The following is a 22,286-nucleotide window of genomic DNA, read 5'->3' as shown; positions in this document are numbered from 1 at the left end:
GCTCTGGCAGGCCATATGCCAATGCGGTAAACTGAGTAAACCGTACATCACAATGGGTACCATCAACAGCGAAATTTACCACACCGAGTGCCTCCAGAAGCGTCTGTTGCCCTTCCTGCGGTCTCACGGAGGCGAGACATTATTTTGGCCGGACCTGGCATCATGCCATTACGCGCGATCGACGTTGGATTGGTACAGAGACAATAACGTTGTTTTTGTACCAAAAACCGCCAACCCCCCAAACTCACCAGAGATTCGTCTAGTGGAAAAATGATGGGCCATAATGAAGGCCAAAGTTTGAAAATCGGCCAAGCTGCTTAAGAACGAGCTGGAGTTGAAGAAAGAATGGATGAAAGTGACCAAAAAGGTCAGCTCCAACATTGCACAAAATTTAATGAGAGGTGCGGGCTTTCAGCAATGGAAAGGAAATTGAATAAAGTAATTATGCCGAAACATAATCCATATGTTTTAATTCATTCCCTGAAAGTTTCAAGAAAATTCGACTTAAAATAAATTTTTGACGAACACTTTTGTCTGGTGCATTTTTTTCGAGTACAGGCCTTATTCAACCTGTTCACCTCCGATATGCCGGCTCTCCCTGATGATGGTTCGCAGATGACACATCCATCGTCTTCAAGGGTAGGGTCATCGGAGCTCTGACTCCCAAACTTCAGAGAGACCTAAATGTCCTGTCAGAATACTTCAACAACTGGAAGATCCGACAAAGACCCACACTCTAAATCTCCCAGACTTGTTCCGTCGGTGAATAATAAGATCTGCCTAAACGGCACAGTGGTGGAATGGTCGAAAGAGGTAGCCTACCTCGGCTTAACACTAGACAGCAAACTGATTTTCAGGGAGCACGTTGACAAAACCAAAACCAAGTGTAACATCTTGATAAGATCACTGTATCCACTCATCAACAGGAGGTCTACTCTATCCCTGAAAAATAGGCTTGCTGTCTTGAAAAAAATCATCCTTCCCGTATTATCTGAGATCCACCTCCTGGCTGGAATTCAGACATTAGGAGAACGGAGAGTATTCATCCTGGAATGGTTCAGAGACACCTGCCTGAGATCAAATCATCAGATCATACGTGATCTAGCACATTAGGTTAAGTTATACTCGTAGTTAGGTAGGGTATACGTCCCTAACCTCGGTCTAATATGCAGCCATCGATTACGTTTTTAATCATAACTCATCAATGAATTTACCTGCAAACGATATTCTACTGCTAAATGGTATGCTTAGATATGCTTATCATGTCGTTTGCTATCAGAAACCACGAAAAGTTGAAAAACTTACTTTTTTTAAGACAATAACTCACGAGGGAAATGTATGTAATATGGGTCTATTGTCCCCAAATTGGGTCTATTTATGGATGCAACTTCGTCCTATCTTGTTTGATCCTCAAAAAAACGCTGTTGGTAACGTTTTCTGATGTATTTTTTTTTATCACTATCACTGTTAACTTAATGTTCTTCATTCCTCAAAACATTTCTTAGAGAAAATTTTACGAAAACTACATTAAATCACTCAATTTAAAAATTAAAAATTAAAAATTTCGCTTATCGTCTTTTGACCGCAGAATATCTAAATCAGAACATTGTGATGTTCATTATACAGGTTTGGCAGAAAAAATCTCCCTTCCTGTTCGTTCCTTATCATCCAAATGCAAAACAACATTGTTGACGTTACTCTTATTGCTATATGCTGTCAAATGAATTTCATGGGCCATAGTTAGGAACATAGAAAAGAAATGTGTCCCTAAAGTTGGGTCCATGATTTACTTGTGAAAACGTTGTTAAACAATTAAAATAAACATAAAATATTCAAACAGCAACTGTAAGTTTTACGTCTAGTGTGTATTATCAGGTAATTCCAATCAATAAATGCCATAATCAGGCCATTTGATGATCGTCAGTCAACCTTCCCATCTTAACCTTATAAGTCATGGCGGCTAAAAACTCCGAACATTGTGATATTCTCAACCAGTTTTATTACTTACGAGAGCTGAAAATGTATTGAAATGTTGTGATATAAATTGATTTGTGTGTGGTACACATTTATCAACCATCAGTGATCAATATTTTCCTTATTTTTTGTGTAATATTCCTTAATTAATTATTTATTTGCGTGATAGGCCGAATGAAAGGACTAGACCCACATTACATACCGTAACCCTAGGTTTTCACTTTTTTCAATTGAAAACCCCCAATAGGGGTATTCTGTAAATTAGTTGAAAAACGCAAATATTAAATTAGAATATCAAATTAAACAAAGATGAAGAGCCAGGTAGGCTAATTAATTAAAATGTTAAATCAATGTACTATCATAATCAACAGAAATAAACATAATTTAACTACTACAGAAGGACACTTTTTTCGGCGAATATATGATCCTGTTTCATGTCACGGTTCTTCTCTATGCCTGTTCAGATAAATTAGTACTTTTAGTAGAGAAAATCTCTATTAAGTAGAAATAAGAAAGGATGCCGGTTACACGCTCAAGCAATTGAAAATTCGATAAATATTTAACCGAATAGCTGGAAACATCTTCCTTCGAAAATGTCGAACAGCAGAATTGCAACCAGCAAGTGTAAACCAAGAACCAAAAGTGGTACGTTCTCATTCCGGAAATACCCATATTGTAGGGTATTTAACAGAATTTCTAAAACCGATGGCTGCCATCAGCAACAGCCTTAATGTACGGAAGAATACAGCACTCCTGCTTGTACATTTTGGAATCCAGAGGACGAGAACTTGCGACCTAAAGTGGAAGACGAGTTGACAGAATCGTACAATTGTACATTATAGAACATGTAAAGTTATGAGCCATTTAATTAAATGTTTTAAATATTTTATGCAACCGTCAATCTTTGTTAGAAATATTTCTTGTAAGTATAGTTGGTAGTTTTGTAGTTTGGGTGATGAGAAACACAATATTACACGCATGTACATTACCAGTAACATACCGATTTTTTTTTCCTGTGTGTGTAGTCTTGTCCATTTTTCCCCGTTTTAATTTCCTGCTGCATGTAGTTGCATGCCTTTCAATGCATGTGCATATGAATGATAAAATCTAGACTGTTGAATGCATCGCTCAAGACGCAGATGCACCCAGCATTGGCTATGCATTTCCCGCTAAATGAAGATCTGGATGGGTTGCACCGCTTGCTGCCGCCGTCGTCCTGCTGTCCTGTGGTGTGATGCAACCTGGGGGGATGAGCGCGTGAGAAAGTGCGACGTCCGATGACCGGAAACCGGGACAATAGCGACTGATGGTGGACAATAAACGCAGTGTCTCTAGCCGGTTTTCTATTCCGTTACTGGCAACTGACGAATGGACAACGACGACGACGACGACGACGACGGTGGGCTCCTCTTCGCAGGGGTGAAAGTGAATGTAACCGCCGCCAGTACTCGTGGTGCATAGATAATGAGGGGAGGATTTTTGCAACGGTTTTCATAGGTGACGGCTGCAATTGCAGTTATTTCGATTTGTATTCTTTTGTGTTAAAGTAGCAAAAATATAAAATATGTAAATCAGGTCGATTAGACATTCTATGGCAAACGTGGTTCGAGCTTACCTCCACTAAAGAAGTGTTTAGAATGTTGCTTGTTTTTAGCTGGCAAATGGCTGATTTGCATTGATTTATAAATCGAAGAATACGATTGATACTTCGCGTATCTGCAGGTATAAAATAGACCCCAACACCGCTGTGGGCGTTGCATCATAGCACCTGCGATCCTCTATGCAGCTCCGGTTTGGGAATCATGTGCACAGACTCACAGGAACAAAATCCAGGTCGCTCAGAATAGAGTGCTGAGGTTGGTACTTGATCGTCCTTTCGACACTAGAAGAACAAATTTACACGAAGAGGCAGGCATTGCCAGAATAGATTCCAGAATTAACGAAATTAACACAAAATTTTCACAAAAATGTATTTTATCAGAACATGCTTTGATAAGCAATTTGTATATAGTAGATTAGGTGTATATAGTAGTTGTAGGTTAGTTGTAGTTGTAAATAGTAGTTATAAGTAGTTTCCTTTTTCAATTTAAAACAAACCACTCCCACCAAGGTGGTCATTCTCTAAAACAGGCCTGATAGGACTAGGAACTGTAATTAATAATTAAAATTTCAAATGTACTAAAGTTGAAAAGACGCATCTGTGTCACTTGAAAAATCATACATGTAAACCACACAAACACAAGAAATAAAGATCATTTAAAGTCGAAAGAAAGAAGCTGTGGGCGTTGTCACTTAGCATCTTATCCAGTTACTCCTATCCCTACCTTCCCACGATAATTTAATGTAATTATTAAATTATTTATAGGTTCTCGGTTCCGTGTCTTTTTGGACATTTGAGCCTCACTTAAGGGGTTACGCCACCCTAGAATACAGAAAAATGCACCAACTTCATTATTTTTTTTTTTTTGTTATTTAATAAAGTCACATACTAAATTAACTTATATGGGCTTATAGTACACATAATTAGGGGTGCTTACATCAGTCCGCATCGTGCTCTCTTGCCGTGCGGATCTATTTGCTTTTTGCTGAAGGAAGTGTTACTACTACCTAAAGCTACAACAAATTTTAACAGCACTTTTCAGTGCTCAACCTGTAAAAATTTTCTACCTTGTTCAACTCTTATTCCTCTTCGATCCTTGTTTGGACCCTACCCGAGGTAATCCTTCTTGGATATCGATTTGGAAAATTCCTCTTCGATCCTTCAGATTCTTATAGTAATCTGCTTGGAAGTCGATTTGGATAAAAATTTACTGCCGCCATGGCGCCTAAACGCAAAAGAAAGGGGCAAACTCTTGACCCCCCTTCTGATGAAATTAATTTGAGTAATCAATTTGATTTGCTCACGGATGATGAGAATGATCCATCATCCAAGAAAAATTCTAGTAAACTTTCCCGGCTTAATGCCAAGAAGGAAAAGATTCCCCCTATTGTGATAACCACTACCGATTTCCATGCTCTTCGCATGGAACTTTTGAATTTCGTGAAAGTTAAGTTTTCACTACAAATTGGACGTCGGGGTGAATGCCGTGTATTGGCTGAAACCTTGGACGGATTTAAATGTCTTCTCAAGTATCTTACTGAGAAGAAGCACAAATTTTTTACTTACGACACCAAAACTGAACGTGTGTTCAAGGTTGTCATGAAAGGACTGCCCAGTGGTGAATCCCTGGATCAGATCAAAGATGAACTGGCAAAATTACTTGGAGTTGTGCCACTCCAAGTAATCAAAATGAAAATGAAATCCCGTCCTGGCGATTCGCGCAACGGGATTTCTAATGATTTTTATTTAGTTCACTTCAAGTCTAGTGAACTAAACAACCTTAAGGCCTTAGAAAAAGCTAGCCTTATGCTCCATGTCCGAGTGAAGTGGGAACACTTCAGGAAGACTGGAGGAAATTTCCAAAACCTCACCCAGTGCCGTAAGTGCCAGGGATGGGGTCACGGAACTAAAAATTGCTACATGCCAGCTAAATGCATGAATTGTGGTGATTCCTCTCACGCAAAGGACGACTGTCCTGTGAAGGAAGATCCTAAGAAATTTAAATGTTCAAATTGTGGTGAAAACCACAAATCCAATTTTTGGGAATGTAAGACTCGCAAAGCGATCCTACAATCTCGTTCTAACCGTCAGGTAGGAAACGCTCCACGTTTCCGACCAGGTACAAATTCCTCTGCTGTTAACAACGGTCAGCGAGGAACAAATTCTACATTCGTACCCGTAGGTACAAATATCTCCCCTGCTTCAAATGTTTCATCTGTACCTACTCCCCTAGCTGCTAACAATGTTCAGCGAGTTAATGGAGCTACCTATGCTGCTATTGCAGCGGGTAGAAATCAAAATACTAACCAACGTTCTAATGGAAATTTTGACAATTTTGACTTAGGAAGCATTACTGCCCCCAAAATGGAATTTTTACAGAATTCATTAATTGACATGATTTCTGATATGCTTAAATCTAACTCCATGTTTGATGCTATTCAAACTGGAGTAAAATTTGCAAATAAAATTGTTATGACTTTAAAATTCAGTAATGGATTTTAAAGCATTAAATATTGTAAATTGGAATGCTCGATCTCTTAAAGATAATGAAGACGAGCTATTTAACTTTTTAAGAGTTCATAACGTGCATATTGCCGTTATAACTGAAACGTTCCTTAAACCTGCCCATAAGGTTAAGAAGGACGCAAACTACTTGATTTATAGAAATGATCGTCTTGATGGACCCTGTGGTGGCGTTGCCATCATTATTCATAGACGAATCAAACATAAAATTCTTTCTTCATTTGAAACCAAAGTTTTTGAAACTTTGGGGGTTTCTGTTGAAACAAAATTTGGACAACTTACGTTTATAGCTGCCTATTTGCCATTCCAATGCGTAGGCCAGCAAAAGAATTTTCTCAAGGGTGACCTCCAGAAACTTACCCGTCATAGGTCTAAATTCTTCATTATTGGTGATTTTAATGCAAAACACCGCTCATGGAATAATGCTCAAAGCAATTCCAATGGTAATATTCTGTTTGATGATTGTTCTGCAGGTTATTACACTATTCAATATCCAAACAGCCCAACATGCTTTTCTTCTGCAAGAAATCCCTCCACTATTGATTTGGTCTTAACTGATTCATGTCAACTTTGTAGCCAATTGGTTACCCATGCTGACTTCGGTTCTGATCACCTTCCAGTAACTTTTGAAATATCCCAAGAAATAATTTGTAATCCCAACAGCTCTACTTTCAATTACCATAGAGCTGATTGGGAGCAGTATCGAACATTTATGGAATATAACTTCGATCCAAACATTCCTTTGCAAACCAAAGATGAAATTAATTATGCTCTTGAATCTCTGACTACTTCTATAGTTGAAGCAAGAGCTGCCTCAGTACCAAAATGCGAGGTTAAATTCGATTCAATTATAATAGACGATGATCTTCAGCTCTTGATCCGTCTTAAAAATGTCCGTAGGAGACAATATCAAAGAACACGCGATCCTGCCATGAAGGTTATCTGGCGGGATTTGCAAAAACAAATTAAAAAGCGATTCTCTGCCCTGAGGAACAAAACTTTTGAAAATAATATTTCCAAATTAGACCCGAGTTCCAAACCCTTTTGGAAACTCACAAAAATTTTGAAAAAACCTCAAAAGCCTATTCCAGCGCTTAAAGAAGGTGGTAAAATTTTGATCACAAATTTGGAAAAAGCTCAGAAACTTGCTAAGCAATTCGAGAGTTCCCATAATTTCAGTTTGGGTCTTACTAGTCCTATTGAGAATCAGGTTGCTCGGGATTTTCTGAATATTTTCTCTCGGGAAAATATTTTTGATGATTCCTGGGGGACTGATTTGGACGAAGTAAGGTCTATAACTAAAAATTTTCAAAATATGAAAGCTCCAGGTGATGATGGAATTTTCTATATCCTCATCAAAAAACTCCCAGAGAGTACCTTGTCTTTCTTGGTAAAATTATTTAACAGATGTTTCCATTTGGCATACTTTCCTGATAAATGGAAAAATGCAAAAGTTGTTCCAATTTTGAAGCCGGATAAAAATCCAGCTGAAGCTTCTAGCTACCGTCCAATAAGTTTGCTTTCTTCAATAAGTAAACTTTTTGAAAAGATAATTTTGAATAGAATGATGCTTCACATCAATACGAACTCAATTTTTGCAGATGAGCAGTTTGGATTTCGCCATGGGCATTCAACTACTCATCAACTCTTAAGAGTTAACAATTTAATTCGTTCAAACAAATCTGAAGGCCACTCAACTGGAGTTGCTCTTCTAGACATAGAAAAAGCATTCGACAGTGTTTGGCATGAAGGTTTGATTGCTAAATTGAAAAAGTTTAATTTTCCACTTTATATTATGAAATTAGTTCAAAATTATTTAACTGACAGAACTCTGCAGGTAAATTATCAAAATTCCAAATCTAATCGACTACCTGTTAGAGCAGGAGTTCCTCAGGGTAGCATTCTTGGGCCTATATTGTATAACATTTTCACTTCGGACCTCCCTGATTTGCCTCAGGGTTGCCACAAATCTTTGTTCGCTGATGACACAGGCATTTCCGTTAAAGGAAGAAGTCTTCGTGTTATTTGCAGCAGACTGCAGAAAAGTTTAGATATTTTCTCTTCTTATTTACAAAAATGGAAGATTTCTCCCAACGCTTCCAAAACTCAACTTATAATATTTCCACATAAGCCTAGAGCTTCGTTTTTGAAACCTAGTAGTAGTCACATAGTCACTATGAACGGAGTTCCAATTTCCTGGTCAAACCAAGTGAAATATCTTGGATTAATACTTGACCAAAAATTAACTTTTAAAGATCACATTGAGGGCATTCAAGCCAAATGTAACAAATATATTAAATGTTTGTATCCTCTTATAAACAGGAAATCCAAACTTTGCCTGACGAATAAACTTCTAATATTTAAACAAGTTTTTAGACCGGCCATGCTTTACGCTGTACCAATATGGTCTAGTTGCTGCACTACCAGGAAAAAAGCACTTCAAAGGATTCAGAACAAAATTCTGAAAATGATTTTGAAGTTGCCTCCCTGGTACAGTACAACCGAAGTACATAGAATTTCGAATGTTGAGACTTTAGCACAAATGTCCAACAAAATAATGAATTATTTCAGGCAAAAATCGTTGCAATCCTCAATTGCAACGATTAATTCCCTTTATACTTAGATAAGATTTAGTTTTAGTTTTTAGTTTTAAGATATCAATTGTTATACTGACATGCAGGTTAAAAAACCTGTTTAAAATACTGAATTGCCAAGACATGAACAATGTAAAAACACTTAGATATATATCATAACAATTAAGGCTGGTACGTTACTGCAGTAACTGGAGCACCTAGGTTAAAATGAAATGTAATTTATTTTGAATTTGGAACAAATAAAGAGTTAAAAAAAAAAAAAAAAAAAAGTGGTGCTTACAGTATTTTTTCATAAGGGGAAACCATGTGTGGCAGTTGGCAGCACTGCGAGTTCCTGGCACTGCTTCCCGTGTAGTGTTACGCGGCCCACACTTTCTTCGTCGTAAATATGAACCTAGAACAAAAACGAGAATACTTAGAGAAGTACATACGGAGATGAAAAAATTTTGAAATGGGACTTGTTTTTGCAAAAAATCAGTTTTGTCGCCTGAAATTTGTTTCTTTTTTTTTTTATTATAGTCACTTTAACACTCTTATACTCCGTTCTCATTACGCTCTATATCAAGTGATATAGCGAGATGATATAGATATCAAGTGGAGGTGTTCACACTACGCTGGCGTGATACAGCATGACGTTTATGCCAGATCATAAACAAAAACAATAATGCTTCAGAATCATTTGTATCAAAACATAAATGTAATAGATGCGATCTTTTACGTATTATTTAACTATAATATTTACCATTTATGTACTCGTAATAAATATTGAAAGGATGTGCGTGGGACTGTGAAGAATTTATTATTATTCTTGTTCTGTAATACAACCGATTCAACGGAAAAATGTTTCTGAATGAATTAATATTATTATTTAATTGAATCGAATACTAATCATTATCAAATTCAGTTCACCAATTCGAGATATCATCCCAACTCTATGCGAAATGGTCGCACCATCTATGATATCGTTTGTGTATGGTACCCGTTTATAAGGGAATACAAACGTCTGTATGTTGTTAACCTGTAAATTTGAACCTAATTTTAAGTTATGGAACGCCACTTAAGACATTTATTTCAAATCGAGTCTTTCAGAGGCCAACCTTACTCAAATATATAAAATGTCTACCCTTGGATCTAATGATGTGGTGTTTTTTTCTAGATACTTTGTATGCCTACAACCAGCTCGCTAAGATCCTTTATTGGATCGAAGGGAATTTTCTGAAGGCCATGTATTAGAGTACCCCAGACCGAATTTTCTAAATTTTGACCTCTGATATCTCATGAATCAGGTGAAAAATTACAAACAATATTCTTTTAAAGTCAAACTTCTCCACGGAATAGAATTGGCTGAGTTGTAGCATTTCTCCTGAAAAAGTACCGGTGGCCTGTTGAAAGATATTTTTACACACATTTTTACTACGGTCTCATACATGAAACACAATCATGCTTCCATACAAACCGTGACCCAAATGTGCACAAGAGTAAGGTAGCGTGCTGACGGCCTATGAACCATACGTAGAAAGTAGCGAGATTACTCCAGATGATCCCTCTCAGTACGATCTTATCCAATAAACTGTCTGGGACTCCTCCTTCTAACTTACCCAGATTATCCAAGATTTTCATCCGAGAACACACAATCACCACATGGAACGAACGGCTTAAATGTAATGAAAATCTTTGATCAACCTGGTGATGATATTCTGCTGCACTACGATCTGCAACTCAGTCAGGTGGCTTATCCGATAGAGACTGCAGTCTACTTTATAGCTACGCCTTTAGCGACTGAGCTAAGAGAGACCCATATATGTATCCCTATTCGATGTGATCAATTTGCATGTCAAGATGATGATTTTTATACGCAGTTCACTATTAACCCACATTCTTGTTTTCGTCCGAACCATACAAAACAAACATTTGTTTGTGTGGTTCGAACGAAACAAGAATATGGGTGGTTATCTGCATTTGTTTTCAGTCAGGACACGGTCATCAGGAAGGGAACTATGACTTGATTGATGCAATAAATGAATTAAATATCTACGGCTCAATTTTCTCATGTTTTGTTCATTTGAATTGCAAAAGTGACAAACACAAACTTTTTTTTTTGGCATGCAGTAAATCATAATAATCATTAGACAAATAAAACAAAATCGCTCCTACTATAATGTACTCTCGATCTGTCTCGTCCCGTTTATGTACATCGTCTAAGTGTACCCGCAACATTTGCTTCTATCTGCTCATCAGGATACTAATCGGACGCCACCAGTTCTTCAGCAAACTCCTGGTCCGGAATCGAGGCAATTTTATCAGCAGACTCATCTTCGGTTAGACTCCCTCCTTCTAATCGTCTATGTCGGCAATGATCACCTTAATCACGCCGATCTGCAGCTCGAATAAGTGATGTTCAGGGGGCAGAGGAATTACATTCAATGATTCCGCTGCCAGGTAGTAGCGTTCTAGAGGATAAAGAGCTTCAGCTTCGTTCCTTATAGCGAATTTGTTTATTATCCGGGTTGGAACCAGTTCCAACCCAGTGCGAAACCGAACTTTTTGTCAGTGCGAACCTCAACCTGAGCTGGGTTTTAAAAACAAACGATCAAACTGACGTTTGTCAGAAAACAAGCAGACCCAATCTTGATACCTGATCCAGGTTGGAACTGAATAATAAACGAATTCGCTATTAGTTGCACATGGACACTGAAAGTAAAAGTTGATGAGGTGATAATTATCGCTACACTAATTTTAGTTTTGAAATTTACCTACAACATAGCGAATGCTCTTTCTGATTCTAGTAGCATTTTCTAAGTCGGTAGACTTGCAATCCAGAAAGTAAGGGCTCGGAATTGCTCACCCTGGAAGTATGATTGCTATTGTTAGAGAGATTTCCAATTGTTTTGTTCTAGAGACGGCTGCGTTGACCGCGTTGACGGAGAATGATAACAATAATTCTGCGAGAAAAAGGAGGACACGTCTTGCATTTTGTATTTTGTTTTGTTTTGTGTATCAATTCGACGGGATGACAAGAAAATGACATTTGATGCCAAAAAATACCGACCAGCTCTATCATAGCCTGGTTGCCAGCCACTGCTTTTCAGATTTTTATCAAGTACACAACATGATATGAGCTATATCATGAACTATTCGTGATATAGGTTGACAGATCGTTTGTATGGGATATCACGTAATATAGAACGTGATATAGCTGGTATATCACGAATCGCTCTATATCACGTGATATTGAGTGTAATGAGAACGGGGTATTAGGTCATTCGTGACTTGTCTGGGGGTGAGATTTGAAATCGTGACTTTGGCGTGAGAGGTATGGATGTTAACTACTACGCCGGGGTCGCCCCCAAAAAATTTGTTTCTTAAATTGTTTACCACAATTGCATTTTTTATCAATTAAAAAGTTCGTATGTACTTCTTTATATAATTAATCAGAGAATTCAATCGTCAAAGTCTAGATCAAATTGAGTCAAAATTGCAGATGCTATCGTATGGGCCGCGGAGAGAAATGTTGTATCGAAAAAAAACGCGGTTGAAGTTTGAGGTACAGATTCAGGTGCGTGATGCAAAGTTTTGTAATTTCGCTTATAACTTTCGGAATTTTAATTTGTTCGACATGGAACCAACTGTCCCTTATTCTTGACACTTCAGAGTACCTTTTTATGTAAAAAAAAATCGATTTTTTGAAAATCCTAGGGTTGCGTAACCCCTTAAAAAAATTATTGGAAAACAAAAAACTAAGAGATTCATCATTTTTACGAGATGTTTGCATGTAGAAAAATAGAGGTTAATACATGAAGGTCAATCATCTGCCGCGAATAGGCAATTATTTAAGAAATTCTAAAATAATTTGTTCCGGTATTTATTTTTTAAATTCTCTGGGTGGGCTAGCATCGAGACGGCTAATACATAGGTGTAACAGTCGGAAGAAGTGTTAGTTTGTTTACTTAAATGAACCATGCCCATTTTGTTATGGCATGTTTGCTATACGAAATGCGCCTCGTGTTTATTAGCGAATTTCACATCAAAGATTGATTAATTGAGTAGGAAATCAGTTTGGCACGGCATTTGTGACCAGCATACACCTTCCGGTAGTATGAAACAGGTCAAAAACTGTTCAAATCCGCAGATAAAATTTTTGTTTTGAATTTCTGTATAGCAAAATAGTGAACTTTTCGTGAACATTAACGGCAAAGAACTCACCAACACTGGGAGACTGTGAGTTCCTGCCCACCTGTTCATTTTCCATCGTGGGCTAGCATAACTTCTAGGGAGACAGCCTCCAAGCCCCCCTTATTTACACCAACGATTTTGCAGCACAGGTTTTATAAGAGAAACGCATGTAGATTGATTGATACAAAAAGAAAAGCTTTTCAGAGCTGGCTACTCATGGAGTAATCATGAGCAGTGGTGGCACGAGTATTGGGTTTAAATTGACGCTTTTCGCAATGACCATAGTGAAGACATACAAACATAAACTGGCAAGCTGCAAAAATGTCATAATATTTCTTAACTGGTTTCTGCCAGCGACAGAACATTTTCACACAAAGATACAAATAAGACCAACGGCGACATAAATTTATGTCATGTCGAATTTAGCTAATTTCTGGATAATTACTGCTTTTATTCGATGTTCATTGCACGGAATTCAACACCGAAAATAGTTTTCATGTAGTTTCCATTGGAATCGCAAATGATTTTCATCCATAAACAAAATTAATGGAATTCATCTGAATTTCAAATAACATTTATGCGATCACGTTTTCATTGGCCTCATAATATTCAAGTGATTTTGTGGTGAGATTTTTAGCTATGTGATCACATGAAAGCTACGTGAGATTCACATGGATAATTTTTTTAGTGAATGATAAGACTTATTACTAACCACTCAAAAAATTCGCAACGGAGTAGGCTGTGCGTATGAACGAACATGACATGTTCGTTTTTTTCTCGGAGTTTTTTTTTATCCTTATTTGGTTAACCAAATTACATTTTCGAAGATGGCATAGAACTCGATTATTCGTTTCAAAAGAAATCTTACCATCTATGCAGAAAAAGCCCTGCGAGATCTGCATCCGGTCCCCAAGGGATACTAGCTGTACGTCATGCTGCTGTACTGACTGTGATTTGCCGCTGACATACGGTTTGAAAACGAAGAGGAACCTTTATTGGAACCAAGATATTCCATTGTTTATCGTATTCGTGTAAAGAAATTGCAAGTTGCTGGACCTGATACTGGGCTACCTGATACTGGGCTACCTTCACTCGGATCCAGCAATCGACTACAGCCGATTATCTGTTATCCCAAGCCGGAGGATCACTACATATGGACACTTCAAACTGGTTCTACATAGGCAGGAATAGTTTATGTTGATCCCCATCAAGCAAACCGTCTTTGATTGGAACTACAATGCAACTATAGCACGGATGCTTCATGTGGATTCATTTAGAACTTTACTGTAAATCATATATGTTAAAACATTATATTATATACTGGGTTGGGTGGCAGCCTAAGGGAATCAAAGGATTTGTTGACTGGACGAGGGTTCGTGGATTTGCCAGTCCCTTGTCGCATGATTACAGATGGCCATCTGGTCGTTTTGTCCTCCAAGGGTCTTCAATGAAGCTGATTCACCCTGCTGCAACAAACCATCAGGCAGAACTTTACAACCGGTAAAGTATCTGCAGACATTGGCCATCCTTGCACTGATGGTGGGTTCCATTCACATCACATCACAACTCAAATAATTCGCAACGGCTTCCTCTATCCTGATATGGATCACACTGTCATCCATTCCAACGCTTTGCTCCTTCTGGACAATTACAGCTCAGCCGCATTAACTCAAATCAATCATGTTATTAACCAGAACAACCACAGTTTGGATCTTTGCTTTGTAACCGCCCAAGACATACCCAACAAACAATTTGACTTGATTAACAGCTGAATAAGCAATTTTTTAGCTGAAAAAGCTTATTGTTGCCTGAATAAGCTCTTATTCTACATTCAATGTTTGTTGGGTAGCTCCTTTCATATGCGAGGGGCCCACTCCTCTGGTGAGACTGGATCGGCACCTCCCGCCGCTACTGGTGACATTAAGTACTAAGCTGATGCATACCCCGTAACGTGGGTAGATCACCTTTTCGTGGTACGTTACGGGATGTAAGATCTACCACCGATTCCTAGTCCTGACTACTTCAAACTAGGGGAACAGGATTTTTCAGTAATCCAAGGAACACATCTTAGTCCTTGTTACTTTTTATGCCTTGTTGATAGTGACAAGACTTGGCTTTGTCTACCGAGGATGATCTTGAAACAAGGAAAAAAATGAGTTAGTTGTCTTCATCTATGTGATTCCTAATCTTCTATTCGTTGTTCCCTAGTTTGAAGTGGTTAAGACTAGGGTTCTGATGCATTGTCATTATCGGTGTCATACCTTAATTTTGTTGCTAAGGAATCCAATTTCGACTGACAAAGGGACGCGCCTTACCCAAGTAACAAAATGAATTTTATGGTACACTTGAAGAAGTTTTCAAGACAGTTCTATAAAACTGAACATAAAACTAATTATTCTACAAAGCTACTCCAAAACAGCCATAAAACCTTCATAAGACGAAAGAGGCCCATACTAAAGTAGGTTCTCAATACTAGTTTTTAAGGTTCGCTTAAAACTTGACATTTCTATCGATACATGCTTATAATGGCATTCAAGATCTCTTTAAACTTCTGATAAAACTACGACAAGTTGCCATAGTTTTATGTTTTTTCTCTTCAAGAATGCTTCCAGTACGTGATAAGTTTATTTCACATGTTCCAGTTTTTGCTAGATAGACAGCTTGTTTCTAGATGGAAGAATCTGTTCGAGTCATAAATTCTTCGATTATATGGTATTCCTTTACCAATAACGATGTGAATAAAAATTGGACATGGACGTATTAGCAAAGACGATCATTTTCGAGCTTGTAGTTCAGTGATTTTCCATGCTATATTTATTTTGCCGTCGTTAAGCAATACAAAAGCTCGAAAAATTTAACGCACCTCGATGATATTGCTTAAATATTGATTTATTTAAAAATAAAAAAATAAACTTATTGGCAAAATGATACATTTGAAACAGGCAGATTTTTTTTATGATTTTGAAAGGAATTGTGCAGATTCCTTTGTCAAATCCAGGACCTTATTAGGAACGGTAAAAATCAGTTGGGATAACTGAAATCAAAAGATTATTTTTGTCATTTATGTGTTAATGGCTACCATTCCGAGAATGTCAAGAGCAGTATTATCGCCATTATTTTCAATGGTTTGAAATAAACCCCCCACAAGATTCTGTTAAGACTAATCTTTCTTGCACAGAGCTATGGAGGAGCGTGATAAGTTCAATTAACCTTGTTATTTTCTTGAATAAGATCAGTATGGCTTGAATAAAATTAGGGATTGATATTCAAGACAGATAAGTTTTATGTAAGATCGCCATAAGTTCAGTGCTTCTATCACAAACAATAAAAATATTAACGTTCAAATGAAGAGGTCTTATAATCAATTGTTGTTACTGATTCCAATTCCATCTTGATTTTATTAATTATTCTAAACGACACACTTACGTAGAACTGTACAATGAAAACATCGCGATGTAATTAAATGTTATATAAAGTTTTGAGAAGTAAAGTGATTTGCAATGAATAATTTTATTTGGTTAATTACAGCGGAATATTTCTTATACCGCTTAGACCCTTTTGGTATGTAGGTCGCAGTAGGCTAGAAAAAACTCGTCATCGAGTTTGTCATTTGACAGCTGTTTATTTATGGTCGACCAACACTCCACATATTCTCCGTTTTTTGTTTGTTGTCCTAATTGATGTCGCGTAAGTAAATTGCATTTAAGTGTATTATTCGATGACTTTTTAAAAGATTTAGTCGTTTTCAGGATGCCATTCAAAATTATTCAAACGATTGAAGCCGGGGAAATTTGCCTTAGTATTGTACCTAGCGGCTGGGAAGCCAATGGAATCTTGCGGTGGCCGAAAAAGCACCTGGTAGGAAAATTGTCCCAGATCGAAACATCCACTGCAGATGATAAATGGGAAAAGATGAACTGTGTCAGGAAAAGGGAATTTAAGACACGTGAGGAAGCTGATGATGAACTTGATCGGATGGAAACACGAATTGATACCGAAGTGGAAGATATTCCACTGGCACCTCCAAAGAAGCGTGTGCGTCGTGAGCCCTCAAGGAAAGTATTTGCAGCGAAAGACTTTAACAACCTCTTGGACACTCAAGAAGAATTTAAAGCGGAAAGCAACGCTGAATCCAATCCTGTCAACAATGCATGTGTGAGTATTTCAATCAAGTAGTTTCTTTTATTGAGAATTGAGAAACATTCATTATTTCAATCGTAGATTACAGCTCCTGTGAATGATCAACAACTGCTCTATGTCACGGAAAACGTTCACACGGAGGGAATAGCAGAACACAATGAATCATCCCAAATCTTCTTACTGCCTGGTTACGATGGAATTAACAATGGAAACTTGGAAACTGTACTGGTAAATCAACGTACTATTCTGGAAAATCAGTCGAAAATCATGCAAGCCCTAGCGAAGATTCAAACCGGACAGGAATACGCTATGACTCATTGCCATTACAGTGCGTCCCAAAATGATGCTATTTTGGCTAAACGGCATGTTCAGCATGTATTGTCCCCAGCCGATTCGGTGGATGAACTGGAAGCTTTGGAAAGGTCTTTGGAGGATGAAACACTGATGCAGCAATTTTCATGTGGAAAGAGTTACATATGCGGCGTCACTGGCAAAGCTCAAGGAACGGATGGTTGTTACAAGTTAATTTATTACTTTTTCACCCGAAAGTTTCTCACTCAGTGCTCATGGACAGGAATGATGGGACAGGCTGATGGAAATTCACAGCAGGAGCCGTCAACTTGTGGAGATGCTACGACAAAAGTACCATTGAAATTCTTCAAAAACACACGTGCGCTGTTTCTGAATTTGATTGTACAAGCTGACAATCAGTTTTCGGAGCTTGATTGCGACAAATTCTTCAAAACGATCCTTAAGAACAGTAAGCAGCGACTCTCCTCAAAGTTCCTGACGTCGAAGCATAAGAACAGGCCTACAAAAATGAAGTACAACAAATCTGGGGCTGGTTCTGGACCAACGCATGCTTCTGAGATTAATCAGTCAAACAGTATTCCTAATGCGAATACCACAGTGTCACATGAACCATCCTATAAATAGAAATCAAATGTACAATGTAATTATACAATGAATGGTTTAACATAAACGTTATGTTGGATTTTATTTACCGTATTCAAAAATAATTTTCAACTTACATAATAATCACTTTTAATGTATTGTGTGGAGCAGTGGTATGAATACCATCCCTACATTTCTGTTTGGTATAAGTATTGCTACCATCTTACATTTTATGTCTAATTGTGTGTATTGTGTTTTTGCAGCTTTTTCACTACTGGAATAAAAGACGTGTAAATGATTTGATTTTATAGGTGTTGCAAAATAATCGCTGGTGTGTTTTAGTGCACTACCCGAAACTAAGATATTCCCATTTTGTTGAGAAGCGTGATCGAAACAAACCATTTGATTATTTTTAGTAAGAAACCACTTATTGGCCGCATTGTTATCTAATGAATATGTTTCGAATTCAATTTTAGCAAACTTATCATCAGACTCAGGTGTACGAATTTGTTTTTTCAACGTTGGAGTTGCATGAACTGTGTTACATGGTTTGCAATTTTCTTCAAGCTGATTTAGTTCGCTTATTCGCTTTGCCGCCTGAGCTAGGGGTTTATGTCCACTTCGAATTAAATTTTTAATCTGATATAGTTTACTCTCGAAAGGGTACGCACTAAAACTTGGCAGGATACCGAAACGATTAACATCTTCTATAAGATGACTGAGACTATGAACGTTACTTGTGATGTAATCTTCTCCATAAATATCAACATACCGTTCAATGTAATGTTGAAGCAACGATTCTGCTAGGTCAATAAGATGAGAATGAGAATCGGTTGAGCAAATAGTTATGGCACAAAAAAAGACCAAAAAATGTTCGTATACGTCTTCTGGTAAAAAAGGTTTCAAAACTACTATACCTATATAATACAAAAATGTACGAAACTCTGTACCCTTCCAATGATTTAAACAGTCGAGACCTCTCATGCTCCTATGTATGTATGTATCTCAGATGGTAGCTTTAGTTGTGTCAAGTATTTTGTGATATCTGAAGCATGCTGTGCTCTCCAGTTTAGATTGGGACGACTTATTGGACACCGTTGACATTGAGTCCGCCACTCCACTTGATTTAATTTTTTTCCATTTGTGTGCCTCCATTTCGAAAGAAAATGTGTTGTTCTGTCGTGCTCTTGAATAAGATCCTTTAAACTAGCGTAAATCAATGTATTCTTCAAGGAGTTTTATACAGCACTTATGATGTAGATTTATTGCCATTATAAATCATATCGTCAGACAACATCCTCAAGTGCATCATAAGAGTTGTTATAAGCATGAACATTCTCAAGTAAAACGAAATTTATTTATGCTCTCCAAGGGATTTTCTAGGATATTATAAAACCGCAACTTACATAAAACCAATATTACTCAATCAAAATCGCCTTAAGTGTATGTTATATTTTCAATTCTTATCTAAATCAACTATAAAACCTGAATACATCAAATTAGCTTTGGGAATGTTACTTGTGAATGTTAGTACTTTTCGTGTAGTTTAGGGTACATCATTTAGCCGATGGCGCCTAGTCATTAATAAATAAATTTCTAAATAAATAAACATAGATGTTGCGTAAATAACGGAGTTGATAATTTACTGTCACATGCAAGCTGGAAGCTAACATTTCATCACAATAAACTGTTTGGAAAAGAATAGGCTGCGACATTTTATCTATTCTCTATCTCCGCCGTTCGCTTGAAATGTAACTATACACGACCGCCCTTGTGCTGGCTGTTTTGTTTCGCTTTGAACGATGGTTTCGCAAAAAGCGTACATTTGCCACCACTGATCATGAGTAACCACCACGGCAGGCCTGTTTTTAGCGCAGGAGTCTACTTTGGTGCAACATTCGCAATATAAGGTATGAGCTAGCTTGACCTGACTTGATGCATCCCGTAGAGCCTCGTTAGATTGTTTAGCTTAAATTGCAACTAAACGACGCTCGCTTCAAATTTAGATAACTGGTACGTACGCCATACACGGGTACGTAGCGCCATCGAGCACCTATGTAGGGGTACCAGTTAAAAACAATTCTAAGTGAGTGCCGTTTAAATTAAATTTTAGCTTCTCAAACAAACAGGGTTCTACGGTATATGAACATGATAATTGATGATAACATGGCAATGATTAAATAGCATTTTCATGAGTTTAACAACTACAAAAATAAACAGGCCCCCTGGGCCTCCTCCAGTAAATAAAGGTTCAACGATTTACTGGTTTTGTTCATCATTTCGTTGCTAGACCGTCTAGCAATATAGTTCGTTCGTTCGTTCGCTTCGCTATCGAGTTTTTTTAGTCCGTTTCATCGCTACGCAAGCGTACTACTGCTCCTGCAACGGAGGGCCCTAGTAAGAAGGTCCAAACGGATGCCAGCACTGCTTCGGATGACGCAGAAAATCGCAGCAACCAATACTCGGTGCTCGGAGTAGAAAACGGCGGTGGTTACACCGCTGAAATTTTCAAAAAGAGTGGATTCCCCCGCTGTTTACCCCGATGAAGGACGTCGCCCAGCTTAGGGATGAACTGGCAAAACGCAAATTGTTCCCGCCATTCAAGATCTGTAACGTTGGAAGAAAGATCATGTGCTCCAGCCTACAGCAGTACAAGTCGGTTGGTGAGCTGCTGAAGAGCAGCACAGTGGAGTTTTACACCCACGATTTGCCTTCGATGAAACCATTGAAGGTTGTTTTACGGGGACTGCCGTCGTACGAAGCGGCTGCCGTAAAAGATGAACTGGTGAGGCTCGGATTAAAACCAGAGGCAGTCCACCCAATGAATCGACAGCCTATGCCCAATACCAACTATCGTGACCAACTGTTTCTGGTCCACTTCATGAAGGGCTCCACCACCCTTGCTGCGCTGAAGAGCAACATACGTGACCTGTTTCAGGTTTTTATCGACTGGGAATTCTACAAACCGCAACACCGTGATGTGACCCAATGCACAAGCTGCCTCTCCTTCGGTTATGGCACGAAAAACTGTCATATAAAACTACGCTGCGACAAGTGTGCTATGGCCCACTTGACAGCGACCTGTGTTCAAGCTGATGACATCGAGCTAAAGTGCGTGAATTGCGGCGGTACTTACCGTGCCACTACTCGGGACTGCCCCAAGCAAACGGAATTCATCAACATCAGGTGCCAACTAGCAACCATCCAGGCCGACATCGAAACAAACGCACACCACCAGCCATCACGGATGAACAATATCCGGCAATCCAGCCTCGTCGCCTACCCATCAACAATCAACGAGCCGCTCCCTCAGCTCAGCATCGCCTCACTGCCGTAGCGGCCCTGCCAGATCATGTTTCTGCCTCGGCGCCTGCACTATCGTATCCCCGTGTTGCCTCAAGCGATTCAGTTGACGAATCTCCTTTCACATCGGAAGAACTAGTAACGCTGGTTGCAGAGGTGATCGTCATCCTGAAAACCTGCAAGACTCGATCTGAACAGCTTCATGCTGCCTTTTCACTCGTCACCAAGTATGGACCGATAATATATAATAATTGCAAATTGGAACGTTTGCTCGATGACGAACAAGCATAGAGAGCTATTCGATTTCCTCAATACCAAGGAGTTCGATTTTGCTATTATCACCGAGGCGCACTTGAAGCCTGAACGTATTCCTTCCCGACTACCGGCTCGTCAGACTTGACCGCACCTGCTCCGGGGGTGGGGAAGTGGCCATCGCTGCTAGACGGAACATCAGTTGCCGACTAATGCCAAGCTTCCCCAAGCAAACTAACATCAGGGACGGGTCGTCAGTGGCCTTCCGGAAAGACATCATCAAACTCACCCGGAGGAGCGAGAACTTCATCATCGCTAGCGACCTAAACTCAAAACACCAAGCTAGGGGCAACAGTCGGAGCAATCAAAATGGCACCATCCTGAATGATGACTTGCAAGAGGGCCACTATACAATCTGGGCCCGGGCACTCCCACCCGGCTGAGTCGGTCTGGGGTTCATGCGACCATCGACATCTTCGTAAGCAACATGAGACACAACATCTCGTAACCTGTGGCATTCCTGGAGCTGAGCTCGGACCACTACCCGGTGGTGGCCGAAGTAGGCTTCTCGGCTCATAGATTGCAAGCATCCCGGTGAAACTACCATCGTGTTGAATGGAATCGGTTCCAGCACTGTGTTGACGAAGCCGTCGACTATGAAGTACATCCGGACGCCCCCGTTGACGTTGACCGATGCCTGCTTTCCTTGGAGGAGGCAATATCCCGAGCCAGGGAACAACACGTGCCAGTATCCAGGCAGGTGAGCAATACTCTGAACCTTGATAGTCCCACTAAAAACTTTATCAGACTCCGTAATATCATGCGTAGGCAGT

General features: G+C 38.9%; 1 protein-coding gene across 1 annotated transcript; it reads left to right on the top strand.

Moving 5' to 3' along the window:
• The first annotated feature begins 16,614 nt into the window (after positions 1–16,614).
• Positions 16,615–20,444, top strand: LOC135717572 (uncharacterized). Its single transcript, XM_065239710.1, has 3 exons — positions 16,615–17,019; positions 17,086–17,844; positions 20,244–20,444. The coding sequence occupies exons 1-3, from the start codon at positions 16,615–16,617 to the stop codon at positions 20,442–20,444; spliced, it is 1,365 nt and encodes a 454-aa protein (XP_065095782.1).
• Positions 20,445–22,286: the final 1,842 nt, after the last annotated feature.

The sequence above is a fragment of the Ochlerotatus camptorhynchus genome, unplaced genomic scaffold (genome assembly GCF_037179485.1).
Source record: "Ochlerotatus camptorhynchus isolate MF236.1 unplaced genomic scaffold, CSIRO-AGI_Acam_v1.1 ptg000062l, whole genome shotgun sequence".
Taxonomy (NCBI): domain Eukaryota; kingdom Metazoa; phylum Arthropoda; class Insecta; order Diptera; family Culicidae; genus Ochlerotatus; species Ochlerotatus camptorhynchus.
The sequence above is the reverse complement of the archived record's forward strand: the minus strand, read 5'-3'. Positions and strand labels throughout refer to the sequence as shown.

What these genes read in the sequence shown, in the direction of transcription:
- LOC135717572 (XM_065239710.1), top strand. Translation starts at nt 16,615, where the DNA reads ATGCCATTCAAAATTATTCAAACGATTGAAGCCGGGGAAATTTGCCTT. An exon ending in ATCCTGTCAACAATGCATGT is followed by an intron (nt 17,020 to 17,085) that starts GTGAGTATTTCA and finishes TTTCAATCGTAG; the next exon opens with ATTACAGCTCCTGTGAATGA. An exon ending in TGAAGTACAACAAATCTGGG is followed by an intron (nt 17,845 to 20,243) that starts GCTGGTTCTGGA and finishes GAGTTTTTTTAG; the next exon opens with TCCGTTTCATCGCTACGCAA.